Source organism: Salvia hispanica, chromosome 5, assembly GCF_023119035.1.
Source record: "Salvia hispanica cultivar TCC Black 2014 chromosome 5, UniMelb_Shisp_WGS_1.0, whole genome shotgun sequence".
NCBI lineage: Eukaryota > Viridiplantae > Streptophyta > Magnoliopsida > Lamiales > Lamiaceae > Salvia > Salvia hispanica.
In genome coordinates, this window is record NC_062969.1 from 30650872 (window position 1) to 30666091 (window position 15220).

At 34.3% G+C, this 15220-nt stretch overlaps 2 protein-coding genes across 4 annotated transcripts; both read right to left on the bottom strand.

Annotated features, from left to right (window-relative positions):
* Positions 1-7233: 7233 nt before the first annotated feature.
* LOC125186073 (RING-H2 finger protein ATL70-like) lies at positions 7234-7850 on the bottom strand. The gene has a single exon (XM_048082388.1). It carries the CDS (start codon positions 7766-7768, stop codon positions 7319-7321), a length of 450 nt encoding a protein of 149 aa, XP_047938345.1. The 5' UTR covers positions 7769-7850; the 3' UTR covers positions 7234-7318.
* A 3089-nt stretch (positions 7851-10939) lies between these two features.
* On the bottom strand, positions 10940-13667 carry LOC125188969. Of its 3 annotated transcripts, none has more exons than XM_048086100.1 (3): positions 13544-13667; positions 12026-12392; positions 10940-11702 (listed from the first exon to the last, which is right to left on the bottom strand). In XM_048086100.1, exons 2-3 carry the CDS (start codon positions 12371-12373, stop codon positions 11133-11135), a joined length of 918 nt encoding a protein of 305 aa, XP_047942057.1. In that variant the 5' UTR covers positions 12374-12392; positions 13544-13667; the 3' UTR covers positions 10940-11132. The 3 variants fall into 3 exon arrangements, with proteins under 3 accessions (XP_047942057.1, XP_047942060.1, XP_047942059.1); XM_048086103.1 differs by having other exon boundaries at positions 13558-13630; XM_048086102.1 differs by lacking the exon at positions 13544-13667 and having other exon boundaries at positions 12026-13519.
* Positions 13668-15220: the final 1553 nt, after the last annotated feature.

Sequence of the window (15220 nt, forward strand, 5' to 3'; positions counted from 1 at the left end):
GGAGTTTTGCGCGGGCGTTAGAGCGATATTCGGGGATCAGTATCTTCGGCGTCCGAGCCCCGAAGACTGCCAGCGGCTGATTAATATGCACGGGTCGGTGCACGGGTTCCCTGGGATGTTGGGCAGCATCGATTGTATGCATTGGGAGTGGAGGAACTGCCCCGCCGCCTGGAAGGGGATACACACTTCCGGCTTCAAAGCCAAGCATCCCACGTTGATCCTTGAAGCTGTAGCTGACTACCGGCTATGGATATGGCATGCTTATTTTGGAGTGGCCGCGTCGAACAACGACATCAACGTCCTCCAGTCGTCGCCCCTGTTCAACGATCAGTGCAATGACGTTGGTCCCGCCATCAGTTTCGTCGCCAATGGCAACCAGCACAACATGGGATACTATTTAGCGGATGGGATATACCCAAACTGGCCCGTCTTTGTGAAGACGATCAAGCATGCGATCGGGCCAAAGAAGTCCTACTTTGCGACCCGGCAGGAGGCAGCGCGCAAGGATGTTGAGCGCGCATTTGGTGCGCTCCAGAGTCGATGGGCGATGGTGAGGGGTCCGGCACGGCAGTGGTATATTCCCAACATCGGCGACATCATGTACGCGTGTATCATTTTGCACAACATGATTGTCGAAAGTGAAGGGGACGAACTGACTCAGTGGACCAGCGAAGATGACACGGGTGCCGGTCCAAGCCACGGCGTGGCCACCGCGAATGTGAACATGGGGGTACCTCATGGAGAGGTTGAGCGAGGTTGAGCGGTTGCGCGCATTTGCCGACATGCGGCAAAAAAATGTCCATATTCGACTTCAGGAGGATATCATCGAAGAGGTTTGGACGCGGAGGGGTAGACACTGATGTGGTTGTTTGTTTTTTCTATCTACTATGTAATTTTTTTTTTTCGAATGATGTATGTTTTTTTTTTATTGAAATATTCGTATTTCCCGTTCGTATTTGTGTCGAATTTTAATTCCGTGCATTTTTAATTTAATTGTGAATTAATTTAATTGTGGGAAGGGCGAGTGGGAGGGGCGAGTGGGAAGGGCTAGTGCAGTGGGAAGGGCGAGTGATGTGGCAGTGGAATGGGATGGGCTAGTGCTGACGTGGCATGAGAAGGGCGAGTGGGAGGGGCGCCGCCGGAGACACCCTAAATGGCCATAATATGGCCAGCCATAAAATTAAAATATTAATAAAAATATTTACATTTAATGCTAATTTACTTGAAATCAGTTCACTTAAAAGTACCACTTTTTCAAGACTAGTATACCCTTGTGCATAAATAGGGAGTAGAGTATAATCTATACTAGTACTAAATAATCTTGAAAATATTGCATCGTGTGTGTACGTTTCTTTTGTGGAATATGTATTTCTTTCCGGTTTTTCTTTTTTTTTTTTACTTTTGTTTATGTTTTATATATTAATATTATTTAATTTTTGTAACTACTTTTAAATTAGAATATAAATATCTTCATGATATTAAAAATTCATTATGTATTTAGATTCACTTACAAATGAAATAATTTAAGCTATATTATATTTAACATTATATTTAAATAACTTATAGATAAAATAAATATAAACATTATACTATAAATTGTTTTATATAAAATTCATTCAATTTTTTTGAGGAAATATTTTTCCAATATTAAACGTGTAGATTGAAAAAATATTATTATGAAAAATATACTTGCATAAAATTGATTGTTGGATATTAAATGAAATCTTTAAAATAAATTGGTATAATTAAATTCGAATTTTAAGTGTAATATGGGGATACTTAACAAGGAAATACTTAATTAACTTTTATTACAATAAAAATAATGCAAGTAGTTTGGGATGAGTCGGGAAAAAAAATGCTAGTAGCATTAGACGGATGTAGTTGTAATTAGTAAATTGTACCAAGTGAATTGTCGTTTATATAAAACTGAATCGATAATATAATACTAAACTATATTGAATATTCACAATTACAAAAAATGAATATTTCCACGTGAAAATTAATTCAAGTACCTCCCTCCGTCCCAACTCATGTGATTGATTTTTTTTAGTCGTTATTTTGGAAAGAAAAAAAACGATAACAAATGGTTACAGTGGAGAGAAAGTAAAATAAGAAGGATGGTGAGAGTATAATTTTTAAATTTTTGTTATCATTTTTCCAAAACACGTGCCAAAAATAAGTCAATTACTAAAACTGGGATAGTGGAAGTATAATTTTTAAATTTTTGTTGAATCGATGGCTAGTCTTTGATTGATCTTTATTTCAATGGGAGATCTCAATTAATCTTTCATGCTATTATAATTTTTATATGATCTTGAACTTATTCTTAATTTCTATTGATTTGTTTTTGTTTTTTAGGTATGGATTATTGCATACTTTTTCATAGTATAATATTGAATTCTAAGTGTTGATTATTGAATATTACTACTTGATTTCGGTTATTTTGATTCCTACACTAATCAGTCAGTTTTCAACTGATAAGTTAGTGTAGGAACCGATTGAGATTCAATTTTGGCTTTGATAATAGGGAGCGAAAATCTATAACTGTTAACTGGAATCGATTGAAATAAGCATAGTTCGTTACAACATAACATAATGACGCAAATAAAAAAATATATACAGATATCTCTATTTATAGTACATTGGATTATTAACTGAATTGGTTTTGAAAATATAATGATCGTTATAATAATTTGAAAACCTAAGTTGTGTTATTTACACGATTATAATAATATTATTAGATTATTCAACTCATTTGGGGTCTAAATTAATACTGATTTAAATATAAATTTTCAATGTTAATTTCAATTGCAATTGTTCTTCAATTTAAGAGCAATTTTTTATTTAATATCTAATTTATTTATATAAATAAAAATTTAAATATATAAAAATATCTAATTACTAGTAATATACAGACGTAAATACCTATATAAATACTTAGTAGTTAGTGGTATATTAATCCATTTAGATACTATATTTATATATCTCGAAAACAATTGCTAATGATAAAATACGGAATTACACTAATATTATACTAACTTAATTTAAAAGATATTTTTATTTTAAACGATAGTACAATGAAAGTGCCTAAAAATAAATAAAGTAGGTTAAGCAGAAGATTAAACTTTATAACTTCCCACTCCTGCCATTGCCTAAGACCCATTCCCCATAAGTGAATTCCTATAACTCATACTCCAATAAAGAATTTATTGTTGTATTAATTTTGTTAGTAGAGGGCAATTTTGTAAAGACACGAAAACATTAAAGAGACTTAATAATTTATTATTTGTTTACTATGTATAATGACCTAAATATCCTATTATGGCCAGCCATAATGTGGCCGCATAGCATTACCCTTTATAATATACGTAGAAACAAAAATATCTCCTATAGATTAGAAAAACCAACCATCAATTTCTAATAATTATTTATGAAAATATATAAAAAAATAATACAATCTTGAGTCATGGAAAAATATTAGATGGATGTGAAATAAATATATATTAATTCTCTCATGGTTGAAATACACATTGGTTCAAAACTCCTTCGATAATATCCTCTGTTGAATTAAAAATGAAACGTTTTTCTTTTTAGATTGTCTCATTAAAAATGAAATATTTCCTAAAATAGAAACTATTCTATCTCTACTTTTAAACCTCTCTTACTTTACTATCTCTTCATTAACACACAAAATAACACTGTATAAATCACGTGCCTATTTTTAAATGTTGTATATTTAATGGGACAAGGATAGTATTTACTCTCATATATGGAATGGACACACCGAGAACGGTACCATGCCCATCTACATTAGATAAATTTGCATCAGCCGCTAAAGAAACATCATCAGTCGCAGGAACGCCATCAAGAAACTATACTTCCAAAACTCTCATGTTCAAAAGTAGCTCTCATTTGAGGCGGGACGGTGGGAGCACCCTTAAGGTCGAAAAATTGAAGAAATGATAGAAATGTCATAAAATAGGAAGAAGTTCATACAGTGATATTAGATCAATATCCAAGAACTAATACTGATAATAAAATTTATTATGGACAGCAAAAAACTCATGTGCCAAAAAAGAAATCCTTAACTTGTAATGGGGCAAAGGGGGTAATGTATATACAAAACAAAAAAGTAAAACAAGGTAAAAATTAAACAAACAACATAAATCCTGTAGAGAAATTTGTTGTCTTCGTATTTCTTAAAAATTTTCCTTGTCTAGCCTTTATTAATTGATGTAGATGAAATATGAATGTGAATTGTGAGTTACGAGAGATTGTAGTTAAATTTAGAGAGACTTCAAGATGTGTAAAAATCAAGTTCTATGTGTCCTTATATAATTGGAAAGAGATCAAACTTTTCCTCCATGCATGACTTAATTGTAAATCTTCACCAAAATCAGCTTTCTTAGCAATAAAAGGAATTAATATTATAGAGAGAGGGTTCGAAAGAATTAACCACAATTTTTTTCATTTCATCTTCTTCATCTTCATGGGCAAGCATGGTCATTGTGTCACTTGAGCTTGAACATGATGGTTCTTTTGGTCCATCTTGACTAAACTCACCAGAACTATGAGGGATTTCTGCAGCTTCTTCCTCTTTTTCTCCTTCCACGATTGATTTTTCTTCAAATATGGATGTATCACATCACTCATCATCTTACTAATATCTTCGAGTCCTTCCTTATTCTCTTCGCATGACTTCTCCAAGGACTTCATCGTGTTGTCCATTCTAATTTCTCTTCCTTGTTGTAGCCTCAGTTCTCTTGTCTTTCAAGTTCTTGTAATATGATTTCAAGTCCATGGTAATCTCCCTCGGGTTTACATTGGTTGTGTATGCCCACTTCGGTTGTTTCCAATATTGAAAAACATCCATTGTTGCGCTCCTTTCTCTCCTCAAGTACCTAAAAAAAGTCAAAAGAAAAATAAAATTAAATAATGTTGCACTCTAAATTAGTACTATCAACTTTTCTACAATATCAACTTAAAGCAATAACATTCTCCGACAATGGTGCCAAAAACATGATACACTATTTTTTAGCACTACAACTACTTGCACTATACAAGGCAAAAAGTCCAGAGCCTTTGTCCTAGTGGCAAGGAGTTCGAGCCCTCTTGACGTCAGTTGTAACTTCCTCATTTCTAGGACTATTTGTAATTTCCTCCTTCATATAGGAGTTAATTTTTTATAAAAAAAGTATACAAGGCAGAAAATAGTATAGCTAAAGTCAGTATCGAGATATCGAACACATGGAATATAATTGGAACTGACTATCATGTACTAAGGCATTATATACTATATAGAGAAACAAGAGTTTTTGGTTGGATTAAATAACTAGACAGTAAATAAATAAACAAAACATGTAAATAAAGAAGTTAAATCAGGCAAAGAGTGGAAATCCAAGGATAGCGCTTTCACAATTATGGGTTACACAAAACACAGTTGTGACACCATAGCACAGTTCATACTTTACTAGAAATGAGTCACATAAACATTGCCCATGCGGCGCAAAGTAAATCACATACACTAGGGTCGTCAATCATAAATTTGTAAATCCCTAAAGCACCTAAGACACCTATTGTTCTCGCTCTCAATTAAAAGTACTGTTTTAAGGGGAAATAATTGTAGCGTCAACTAAGCTCTTCTAACATGCAATCTCATCTCACAATTATGTTGCAAGTCAATAGATTATTACAGAATGTGGCACTCAAACATGAAATATTATCATGCACTTACAATTGAAACAACTAATGAACAAAACGGATACCAAAAACTGGAATTATATAAACCAATAAAAGTTACTAACACATCCCAAGAATTCTAATAGTTTAGCTACTCATAGACAATATCAAAAACTACAAATTGAAGTACAAAACATAAAGATAAAATAAACAAAATCCAAGGGAGAATTGTTGTGCAATCTTTAGTCTACCCTTGTCTTGCTCCAATCTCCAAGAATAATAATGAATGGAATGATGGATAGAGGAATAAGGGTTGGAGAGTGAAGGAGGAGCAGCTTTGGGGGCTCCCCAATTTTGGAGGCTATGAATGATTCATATTATAACTTAGGTTATGGGGTGTTTATAGGCTTGAAAAAGGTTTGGAGAAGGTAAATTTCATGCTCCATAGGTTAAGGAAAATATTTGGGTGCACAAGGTAATATCTTCTTTGCTTCCTTGAATTTCCGCCTAAAGTCAGCACTTGACAGCATTGCACGACCTTCGTAAAATCACCATAACTTTCTCCAAAAAAGTCCGATTGAGATTATCAAGGTTCCAACGCGAAGCTCTGTCGAAGATGAAGAGAATGGTATGTAGCACAACCTATTTGGACTTCAGAATCGCCGGAAACATGGGATTGAAATGAGGTTACTATGTGCGACCGGGCCCAGCGGGCCGATGGAAAGTGTCAGTCCTCTCTTGACTCGTTTCAGCGACCGCTGGCTTGGGTCCAGCAGGCTGCTGGCTGTGCTTCTTCTCCAACTTCCAGATTTTGACCGTTTAATATCTTTTTTCAGCTCTATTTTACACATTTTCACAAAACACATTAAAATACCAAAATGGATAAATTATGTAAATAATGAACATGTAATGTAACATTGACATTTAACACTGACCAAATAATGGTCTTGAAACTGCACAAAATCTAAGTGTATCACACTACAATCTGCCTGAGAAAAATCCTAAGTCATATATTGCAGGAGTATAGTCGGAAATATTTGCCTGAGAAAAATCCAAACTCTATTATTCATATTTGAAAATTAGGGGCGGAAACTGACGTAAAGTTTGGTGAGCTTATAAGAAGTTGAGTTGACATAGCTTAGCTTGTTGCTGCGCCATTAATCTAAAACTTTCAATTCTCGACATCTTCTACAAACTCCCATTAATTAACATTTTTTTTTCATTTGTTCCAAATTAATTATTACTCTTACTTTTTATTCTTTTCATTTTCTTGTAATAGACTCTCACATTTTATTAATTTATTTCACTAACATTTTGTTATAAAATTAATATATAAAATAAGATTTATATTTTACTAAATTTTCTACCCGGCCACTTTCCACTACATTTTTCAAAATTTGTGCAAAATCGATCGATGTCAATTAATGGGACATCGAGGGAGTAGTATTAAAAGGTTCAAATTTCCATCATAAAATCAAGTTACAAGAAAATTGTCTTGTTGCATTAAATATTGCAGGCCCCAAAATTATTTCGACAAAAACTTTAGTAGTAACATAACATAATTGTTTCACTTGATAAAATAAAACTATGACTGTTGTCCATTTCATCAAACAACTAAAGAAATAAAGAAAAAGAAGCATTATTGATTGGCAATGGCAAGTGGAGCAGGCTTGTTCCGGCAGATGGGGCACGTGGGATGAATCATGAGCCATGGATCAATGCAGCTCCGGTGAAACACGTGGCCGCACTCCGGCAGCAGCCGCACCTCCTCGCTCTCTTTATAGTCAGCCAGGCACACCGCGCAGCCGCCGCATTTGTGGGGCTTGATCAGCTGCGCGTAGGTGTAGAGCGGGAAGGCGGAGATGGCGGCTGCGTCGAAGCCGTCACGTTGGATGACGATGTGGATGTTGTCGGAGGGGCGGCGGAGGGGGGCCGATTCTCCTTGTGATTTCTTGCACTTGTAGGAGAAGTATGTGATGACGACGAAGACGACGAGGATAGCGATCGACAGCCCCACGCCGTACCCAAAGCCGCCGAGGGTGGTGTCGCCAATTGGGTTGTCGCCGTAGTCCGATAAAGTGTTATTCATTTTATGGATTATATTCTTTCTCTTTTCTTCACTCTCTCATGTACAATTTGGAGGGATGGCAAAAATTAAGAGAAAAACTCCTCAATTAGGTCTAATCCCAACTTGTCAACTTGATGGTTGAAAATTGAAATAGGCTTGGTTTTATATCAACAATAGAAGTCAACTTGATACAAGGGCTTATTCAAATTAATACTCACTTGGCAAATCTCATGTTAGTTGATAATTTCTTTTGAATTTGAGATATGAGAAAATTGATTTTGAAACCTAAGTGGAGATTTAAGAGAAAATAAAATGCTATGATAAAAACAAAATAGGAGAGAATAAAAATTATAAAAAGGAATTAGTAAAAGTAATTTGGAATGGTTGAAATAGAAAATAGAGCAACTGACTTGGGACGGTGAGAGTAAGAAATATAAAATGTGTTATTTTTTGGCTATTATAAAGAAATAAGATGTGGGGAGTTAATACATTCTCAAATGTATACTCTATCCGTCTGTCATTAGGAGTCTCATTTTGTGTTAAATACGAGTTTTAAAAAATATAAAGCTAGGAAAGTTGGTGAGGTAAAATAGTGAAACATGAAAACTATTTTTATATATTAGTTTTATAATAAAGTGTGAATGAAATGAGTTGATGGAAAGTGAGGTGCACCTACCATTTATAGTAAAGTGAACCAGGTCTCCTAATAGCTGACGGACTAAAAAAGTAAATTGAGACTCCTAATACCGGACGGACTAAAAATAGTAAACTGGAACTCTTAATAGCGGACGAAAAGAATATTTTTTAAAATAAGTTTTTAATTATAAAGAAAAATAAATAAATATAATAGCTATTTCTTATTTAAATTATATTTTTCCTTTGAGTTTCTCCTTAGGGAGGGGCGAAACAATGGGATGACTCACCGCATTGATTATAATAAATGAATAATTTGAACTAAAAGTTACTCTCTATTCTTCATAAAAAAAATTTTGTAAGTAAGAGAGATGATGAGAAATGTAACTAAAATAATAATAGTGGATAGTGGAATCCACATTATTATTAGTGTTTAATGATGGGTCATGAATGTATAGGCGGTAAATAAATTGATGTATATGAATAATGAGTTGAGAGAATTTTTCACAAATAGAAATAAACTATTTTTATAGGGTGGACGAAAATTAAAAGTGCCTTTTTTTTTTTTTTTAGACGGAGCGAGAATGATCTTAATTTATTAGTTACTCTTTTAAACTAGTACTAATTGCATACCTTATCGATTTATGTAGTTTAAACGTAACGATAATATCTTAGAAATTAGAACAGATTAGTATAAATGGTCAACTGTGTTTGCACTTATCGCAATTGTGGATTTTGTAATTTAATAAAGCTAGTGGTTGCTTATTTATTGAAGATGTTTTGCAACAGTCCACGAGACACCCCAAAGTCTTTTTGTCTTAATGACCCCTGTTTATTTTATTAATTAATTTTAATGCAACCTTTCGCCGTTCTAATCACCCTAACAGGGAAGGCCGAAATCATATTTTAGTGGGGAACGTTTATTACATTCTATGTCAAATGTCAATAATTTAAAAAGATTCTCTCATTTGTGATGTGCCCTTAATTAAGATACACAGTCACACTCATCAAAGTCTCAGAAAATTTCCTTTTTCCCTCTAAGTCACGTGTTCACCATAATTTACAAAGAGCTTTTTTGTTTTGAAGCTTAATTACGGACTTTAAATCTGAACAACCATTTTTTTGCGACTACCTTATGCAAGGCAGAATTCTAGAAAAGGATCAAAAATAGGAAAAGAATCTCGTGCTTGTCATACTTTATTTTTTACATCCAAAAGAGGGAAAGATGTGAAACGCGACTTCATTTCACATCTCTTAGGAAACACACATCTTAAAATATCGTCTCCGAAATAACACTATTTGAGTGCATTAGTGGTTGGAGACTCAGACTTGGATCCAAATGACCGAGGTTTGTGTCCTCCATTCGACTAAAATTTATTTTTTATTAACTTTTATTTAATTTTAAGATTTTATTTTTATTTTGCTAATATTTTTATTACGCATATGCAGAATAATTCGATTTTGTTTATAGAATAAATCCATACGTTAGAGGTCATATGTAGAGTAGTTTGAATAGGTGCGACCTTTGAATACTCCCTTCATCTCTCATTATGTGTTCCAGTTTTTTATTTTGATATGTCTATTACTCCATCCGTCCCGCTTTAGCAGTCCCATTGACTTTTCTGTCATCTTTTTGTAAAAATGATAAAAAATAGTTAAAGAGGAGAAATGGTAAATTAAGAGAGAGAATAATATAGAGAAGAGTCTTATCTACATTATTGTCTCTCTTACTTTACCATTTCTCCACTTTAACTATTTTTTATCATTTTTACAAAAAGAGGGCAGAAAAGTCAATGGGACTGCTAAAGTAGGACGGAGGAAGTATTAATTATCCTACTTCATTTTTAATAATTTTAGTAACGGATCTCACATTCCACTATCTCATTTCCTTTCACATTATATTATAACACTAATATAGTAAGACCCACCTATCACTAACTTTTTCAACTCACTTTCTTTTACATTTATTAAAACTCGTTATAACAATAGTTACAAAAGGGTTACAAGTCAATAAAGAAGGCAACAATAGACTAACAAATGAAATATAATAGATTTAAGATTGCACTGAACATATATTCCTTATACACAATAGCTGTAAGATGATTCACTAACAAATGAAATGAAATATACTCCCTCCGTCCCATTTTAGGAGTTCCGGTGACTTTTCTGCACTTGTTTTATAAAAATGATAATAGTTAAAGTATAAAAATAGTAAAGTAAGAGAGAGAATAATCCTAAAGTGGAACGGGAGAACGGAGGAAGTATTTAAGATTGCAATAAACATATACTCCCTCCGTCCCACTTAAGATGACACGTTTTCCTTTTTAGTTTGTCTCAATTAAGATGACACGTTTCCTTTTTTTGGTAATTTTCTCTATCCAATTAATACACTCAACCACTTTTTCTCACTCCTATTAAAATATCCATCTTTTTTTATCTCTCTACTTTAATACTTACACCCACCTATTAAAAATAATCACATCTTTCTCAAGCCGAACTCCACATCAACTAAACAAGCTCAGACATATTGCATATGAGATACCTATATATTTACTGCACTTCATCAAGAACATTATATACCACTGAATATATCGGCATATTGTCTATCAATTTACGACTTAGGTAAAGTAACCAAGCCGATAATAGATAGCATACATATCTGCCAAATGTATACACACTGCAAAATAAGATTAGATCTTACATCTTCATCCATACCTACAAAACATCGCAATTACATGGCATCATCAATGCATCAGTACTCTCCAGTTAAAATCATGTTAACCATCTCCACCTTCGCCTCGTCCGGAAGACTGAAGAAGAGCTCCAAATCTCCGGTTTTGTTCACAAGAAACTTTGCCACAATCAACTTTTCGCGCACCTGTAGCCCGGGGATCCTCCCGAGCTCACCATACAGTCCTCTCCTAGCATTTGTGACACCATCATACTCGAAGCCTACATTTCTTCTGGCAATAACGCCTTCGAACCTTGCATCTTGTTTGTTAGGTGAAACATTGACAGCAGCAGCAGAAGGATCTGAGCTGCACGCCGACATCTTCCTCTTGTTTGGAGCTTGCTTCTTCCCGGTCCCATCACTTTGAGGTTGACAGACAGACATCTCATTTTCATCCTCATCTCCCTCAAAGACGCAGCCAAATTTTGCTACAGCTTCTTTCTCCTTTGCTTTATCTGCTTCCAGTTCTAGAACTACGTCAGCAATATGATCAGTATCTTCCATGATCACACTGCCCTTGCCAAATATTTGACACCAATCCGGGTAAAATTGCCAGGACTTGTACCTCATCGTGAGAGCATGGCTATCTGTCTGAGGGAAATAGCTTAAACAATGTTAGTGCAAGAGGAGAAACAGCATATACTTACCTAAGGATTTTTTGTCAATGCAACTCCATTTTTTTAAAAAAAAACTAACTCATCATAAAGATTCTATCATCAGTTTTCCCACTTGTTTACTTCATTTATCAGTTTTTCTAAATTGGAAGCACGTGGAGAAACACCATAGATTTCTGCTCAAGACTCATAAAGAATAACATTACAAGTTTGCACTCAATGGATGCTTGGTAAGGATTCAGATATAAATCAGGATATAATCATATGAATATAGAACTGAGTTCCAAAATAGGAATATACCTTCACATACGAATTCCACGCATCATCCTGAGCATCGATCATTTTGGTTGAGTCGTTCCAAGTGATACCACTTACATTAAGCATGGACGCTAGGGAAGCATAATGTGTTTTCCACACATGAAGCTTGGAATTTATGTGAGGCTCAGCTCTAATATCTGTACCCGGAAAAACTTTCTTCATGGAGCCTGTGAGTACCTTTAGATATCCTGCTCTGAATCCATTTTCACATTTCCAGCCTTTTGATACAATATCTTTCAGTGCAGCAATCAACACTTGTTCTTCCCTAGTTGTCCAACAACGCCTTGTTCTCTTATTAATCTTCCCCTGCCCTTTAGATGTTAGCTCCATTCAATGCAAAGGATCCTCCCTGAAAGTTACAATTTCATTTTGGTGCGACGCAACAATATTCAATTACCATGGAGTACATGTTAGCCAACACACTTTAGAGAGACAGTCACATGACATATCAAAGTAAATAATAGCAGTTGCAAAATCAATTAATCAATGAATAATTTATTTATTTGTTATGTTCTTTCATTGATGCTTAGACATTCTAATGATAAAAAGCTCCGAAGGTTAGATTGAAGAAGTATGAAGATTGGAGCCAAAGCTTCTTGTTGAGCACTGCAATGCACACAATGACAAATCATTCCTATAAAGAATAAAGAGTGTCCATTTATGCGCTAACTACTAAGCGAAGTTTCTAGACAGATAAGCTTCACCAGTATCTGATTTTGATATCTTCCCTACCAGTTTTTTAATTGGTTTTACCAACAGCTTTTGTGAGGATAACGGATCTTTCTTTGATTTAGAAACTCAGAAAGTAATATTCCCAAGATTAGATCTCCTTCTCTAAGCTCTCCACTTACATACTCCTCTACCAAATTATTGATCCTATTAACTCTAAACAACCATTTTTACCAAATTGCACACGACAAAACATTATTTCTGTATATATTGATAAATAAGAAATAAATAAAATAAGGTACTCCATAACATTGCATTTCCCAAAATCCAAGCAAAAATAATGCAAAATAACAGCATATAGCCAAAAACTGAGAAAATGTGGAAAATTGCAGCGTATAATGAGGTGGAAGCAGAGAGACAAATCAAGGAAGGGGACTGAAAATGAACGGATGAAAATTAGGGGGAAATGAAGAGCAATTGAAAACAAAGCTAGAATGGGAAAAATTGTAACCCAGAAATAGGCAAAAGCACAGGATTAAAACTGCAAGCTGTTGCATTAAACACATCACTGATCACGCCCAAAATCCCTAACAAAAATAACTACAACCAATAAATTGAAAAGTAGGAGAAATGAATTAGAGTATTTGTTTTGCAAAGAGGTATACATTGAGCAAAGTCATGGAAAAATTGTAAGACGAAAACCAAAATCAGGCCAAAACAGGAAACAGTGTTAACCGTTGTATTAAACCGATTATGAAATTAATAGGGAAGAGTTTAGCACAATAATATATGTGTGGTTGTGTGTGGTTGTGTGGGTGGAGAGAGAGATACGCAGGGGATAGAACCACGAGAGGAGCCGGCGACTGCAGAAGTGGCGTTTGGCTTGCGAGTTTGAGGAGATTGGGATGCGGAGAGAGTACAGACAATTAGAATGAAAGCCCACTTTCCTGTTTTTTATTTTTATTTTTATTTTTATTTTTATTTTTATTTTTATTTTTATTTTTATTTTTATTTTTAGCTATTGAACACATGTCACACCTCTGCCATGGTAAGTGGGACGCAAGGCTCCGGCTTTAGGCATACTTCCTCCCTCACATAAAAAGGAATGACATTTAAAATGGTAAAAAAAATTAATGCATAGTTACTAACACTAAGAGAGAAGACGGATATTTAAAAATAGTGTTGATGGATAATAATAATTAATAATAATAATAATAATAATAATATATTATTATTATTATTATTATTATTATTATTATTATTAGTATTAGTATTAGTGTTTAATAAATTGTAATAGAAATATAATGGTATAAAAATACAATTCACTTACTCTGAGATGATGGATATATGTAAACAATAAAACAAATGCGTAATCATTTTCCTAAAGTGGGTCAAATTCTAATTAGTTTCACAACTTTTGAAATTAGAATGAAATATTAAATTACTAAGGTTTAATTTTTTTTATTAATCCAATCAAATTTATGTCTTTAGAGCATCCCAGCGGGGACGTGCTAGGGATTGGTGTCCCTTGCACAGCAGAAGTCATGCATACACAAATAAATCAGATCTACAGATCTATTTGACCGATTATGAGATTAATTAACTACATGTTAAACAATCAATTGCATACTAGAACGCACATAAATCATGCTTTAAGGAATTAAACTCTAATTCATGATATTCTACAGTTTAGGATTACCGATCTGATTCTCCAAAGAATCGTCGATTGCTTGCACCTTCTCCACATGGAGATCTTCATACTCAACCATGAATCTTCTAATCTTTATCCCGAACTCAGAATCTGACTTTTGGGTGGGCAAAGCTTGTCAGAATCCAAAGGACTCGACTAGATAGAAGATAGAACTTCAGTTCTGGAGAACTGAAAATGTCGCTCACTCCTGGGGAGGGAGGGGAACGAATTTAATCATTAAAAATTATTAAAATCCTCTTTCTAGTCTTCTTTTATATAGAGTTATAATGAGCCAGATTAGGGATGATCGCTCAGTGATAAAGGAGGTAGGGGTGCAGAGACAGCCAGGAGGTTTGCCTAGAAGTAGCCACCCTTGAAAGAGTGCGTAATAGCTCACTGATCGAGCGCTCTTCCGCCGAAGATGAACGGGGCTAAGCGATCTGCCGAAGTTGTGGGATGTAAAAATACATCGGTGATCCATGGAGGTTGGACTTGGGCCAAACCTGTTGGACTTTTACTAATTAAATTGAGCCCCAATTAATACAAGTCCAAACAGAATATTATTATCATCCACTATAGTATAATAATATTGACTGCCCGTCCAATCTCAAATTACGAGTAATCCGGGCTTTACCTCTTTAATTTATTATTTCTCGTGTTTAAGATATAAATATCCATTAATTAATTTAAGTCTGCTATTTGACTTTAATTAATTAATATCTTTTTCCAAGAGGTGTCTAGTTCAAAATCCTTATTTATTATTCTGGAATAAATTCCAACCGGCCGGGATTCTGAATAATAAAACCTTTTTCGAACAC

Coding starts and splice junctions, on each gene's coding strand:
- LOC125188969 (XM_048086100.1), bottom strand. CDS start 12,373: ATGGAGCTAACATCTAAAGGGCAGGGGAAGATTAATAAGAGAACAAGG. Junction 11,703..12,025: donor CGTGGAATTCGTATGTGAAG/GTATATTCCTAT, acceptor TATTTCCCTCAG/ACAGATAGCCATGCTCTCAC.
- LOC125186073 (XM_048082388.1), bottom strand. CDS start 7,768: ATGAATAACACTTTATCGGACTACGGCGACAACCCAATTGGCGACACC.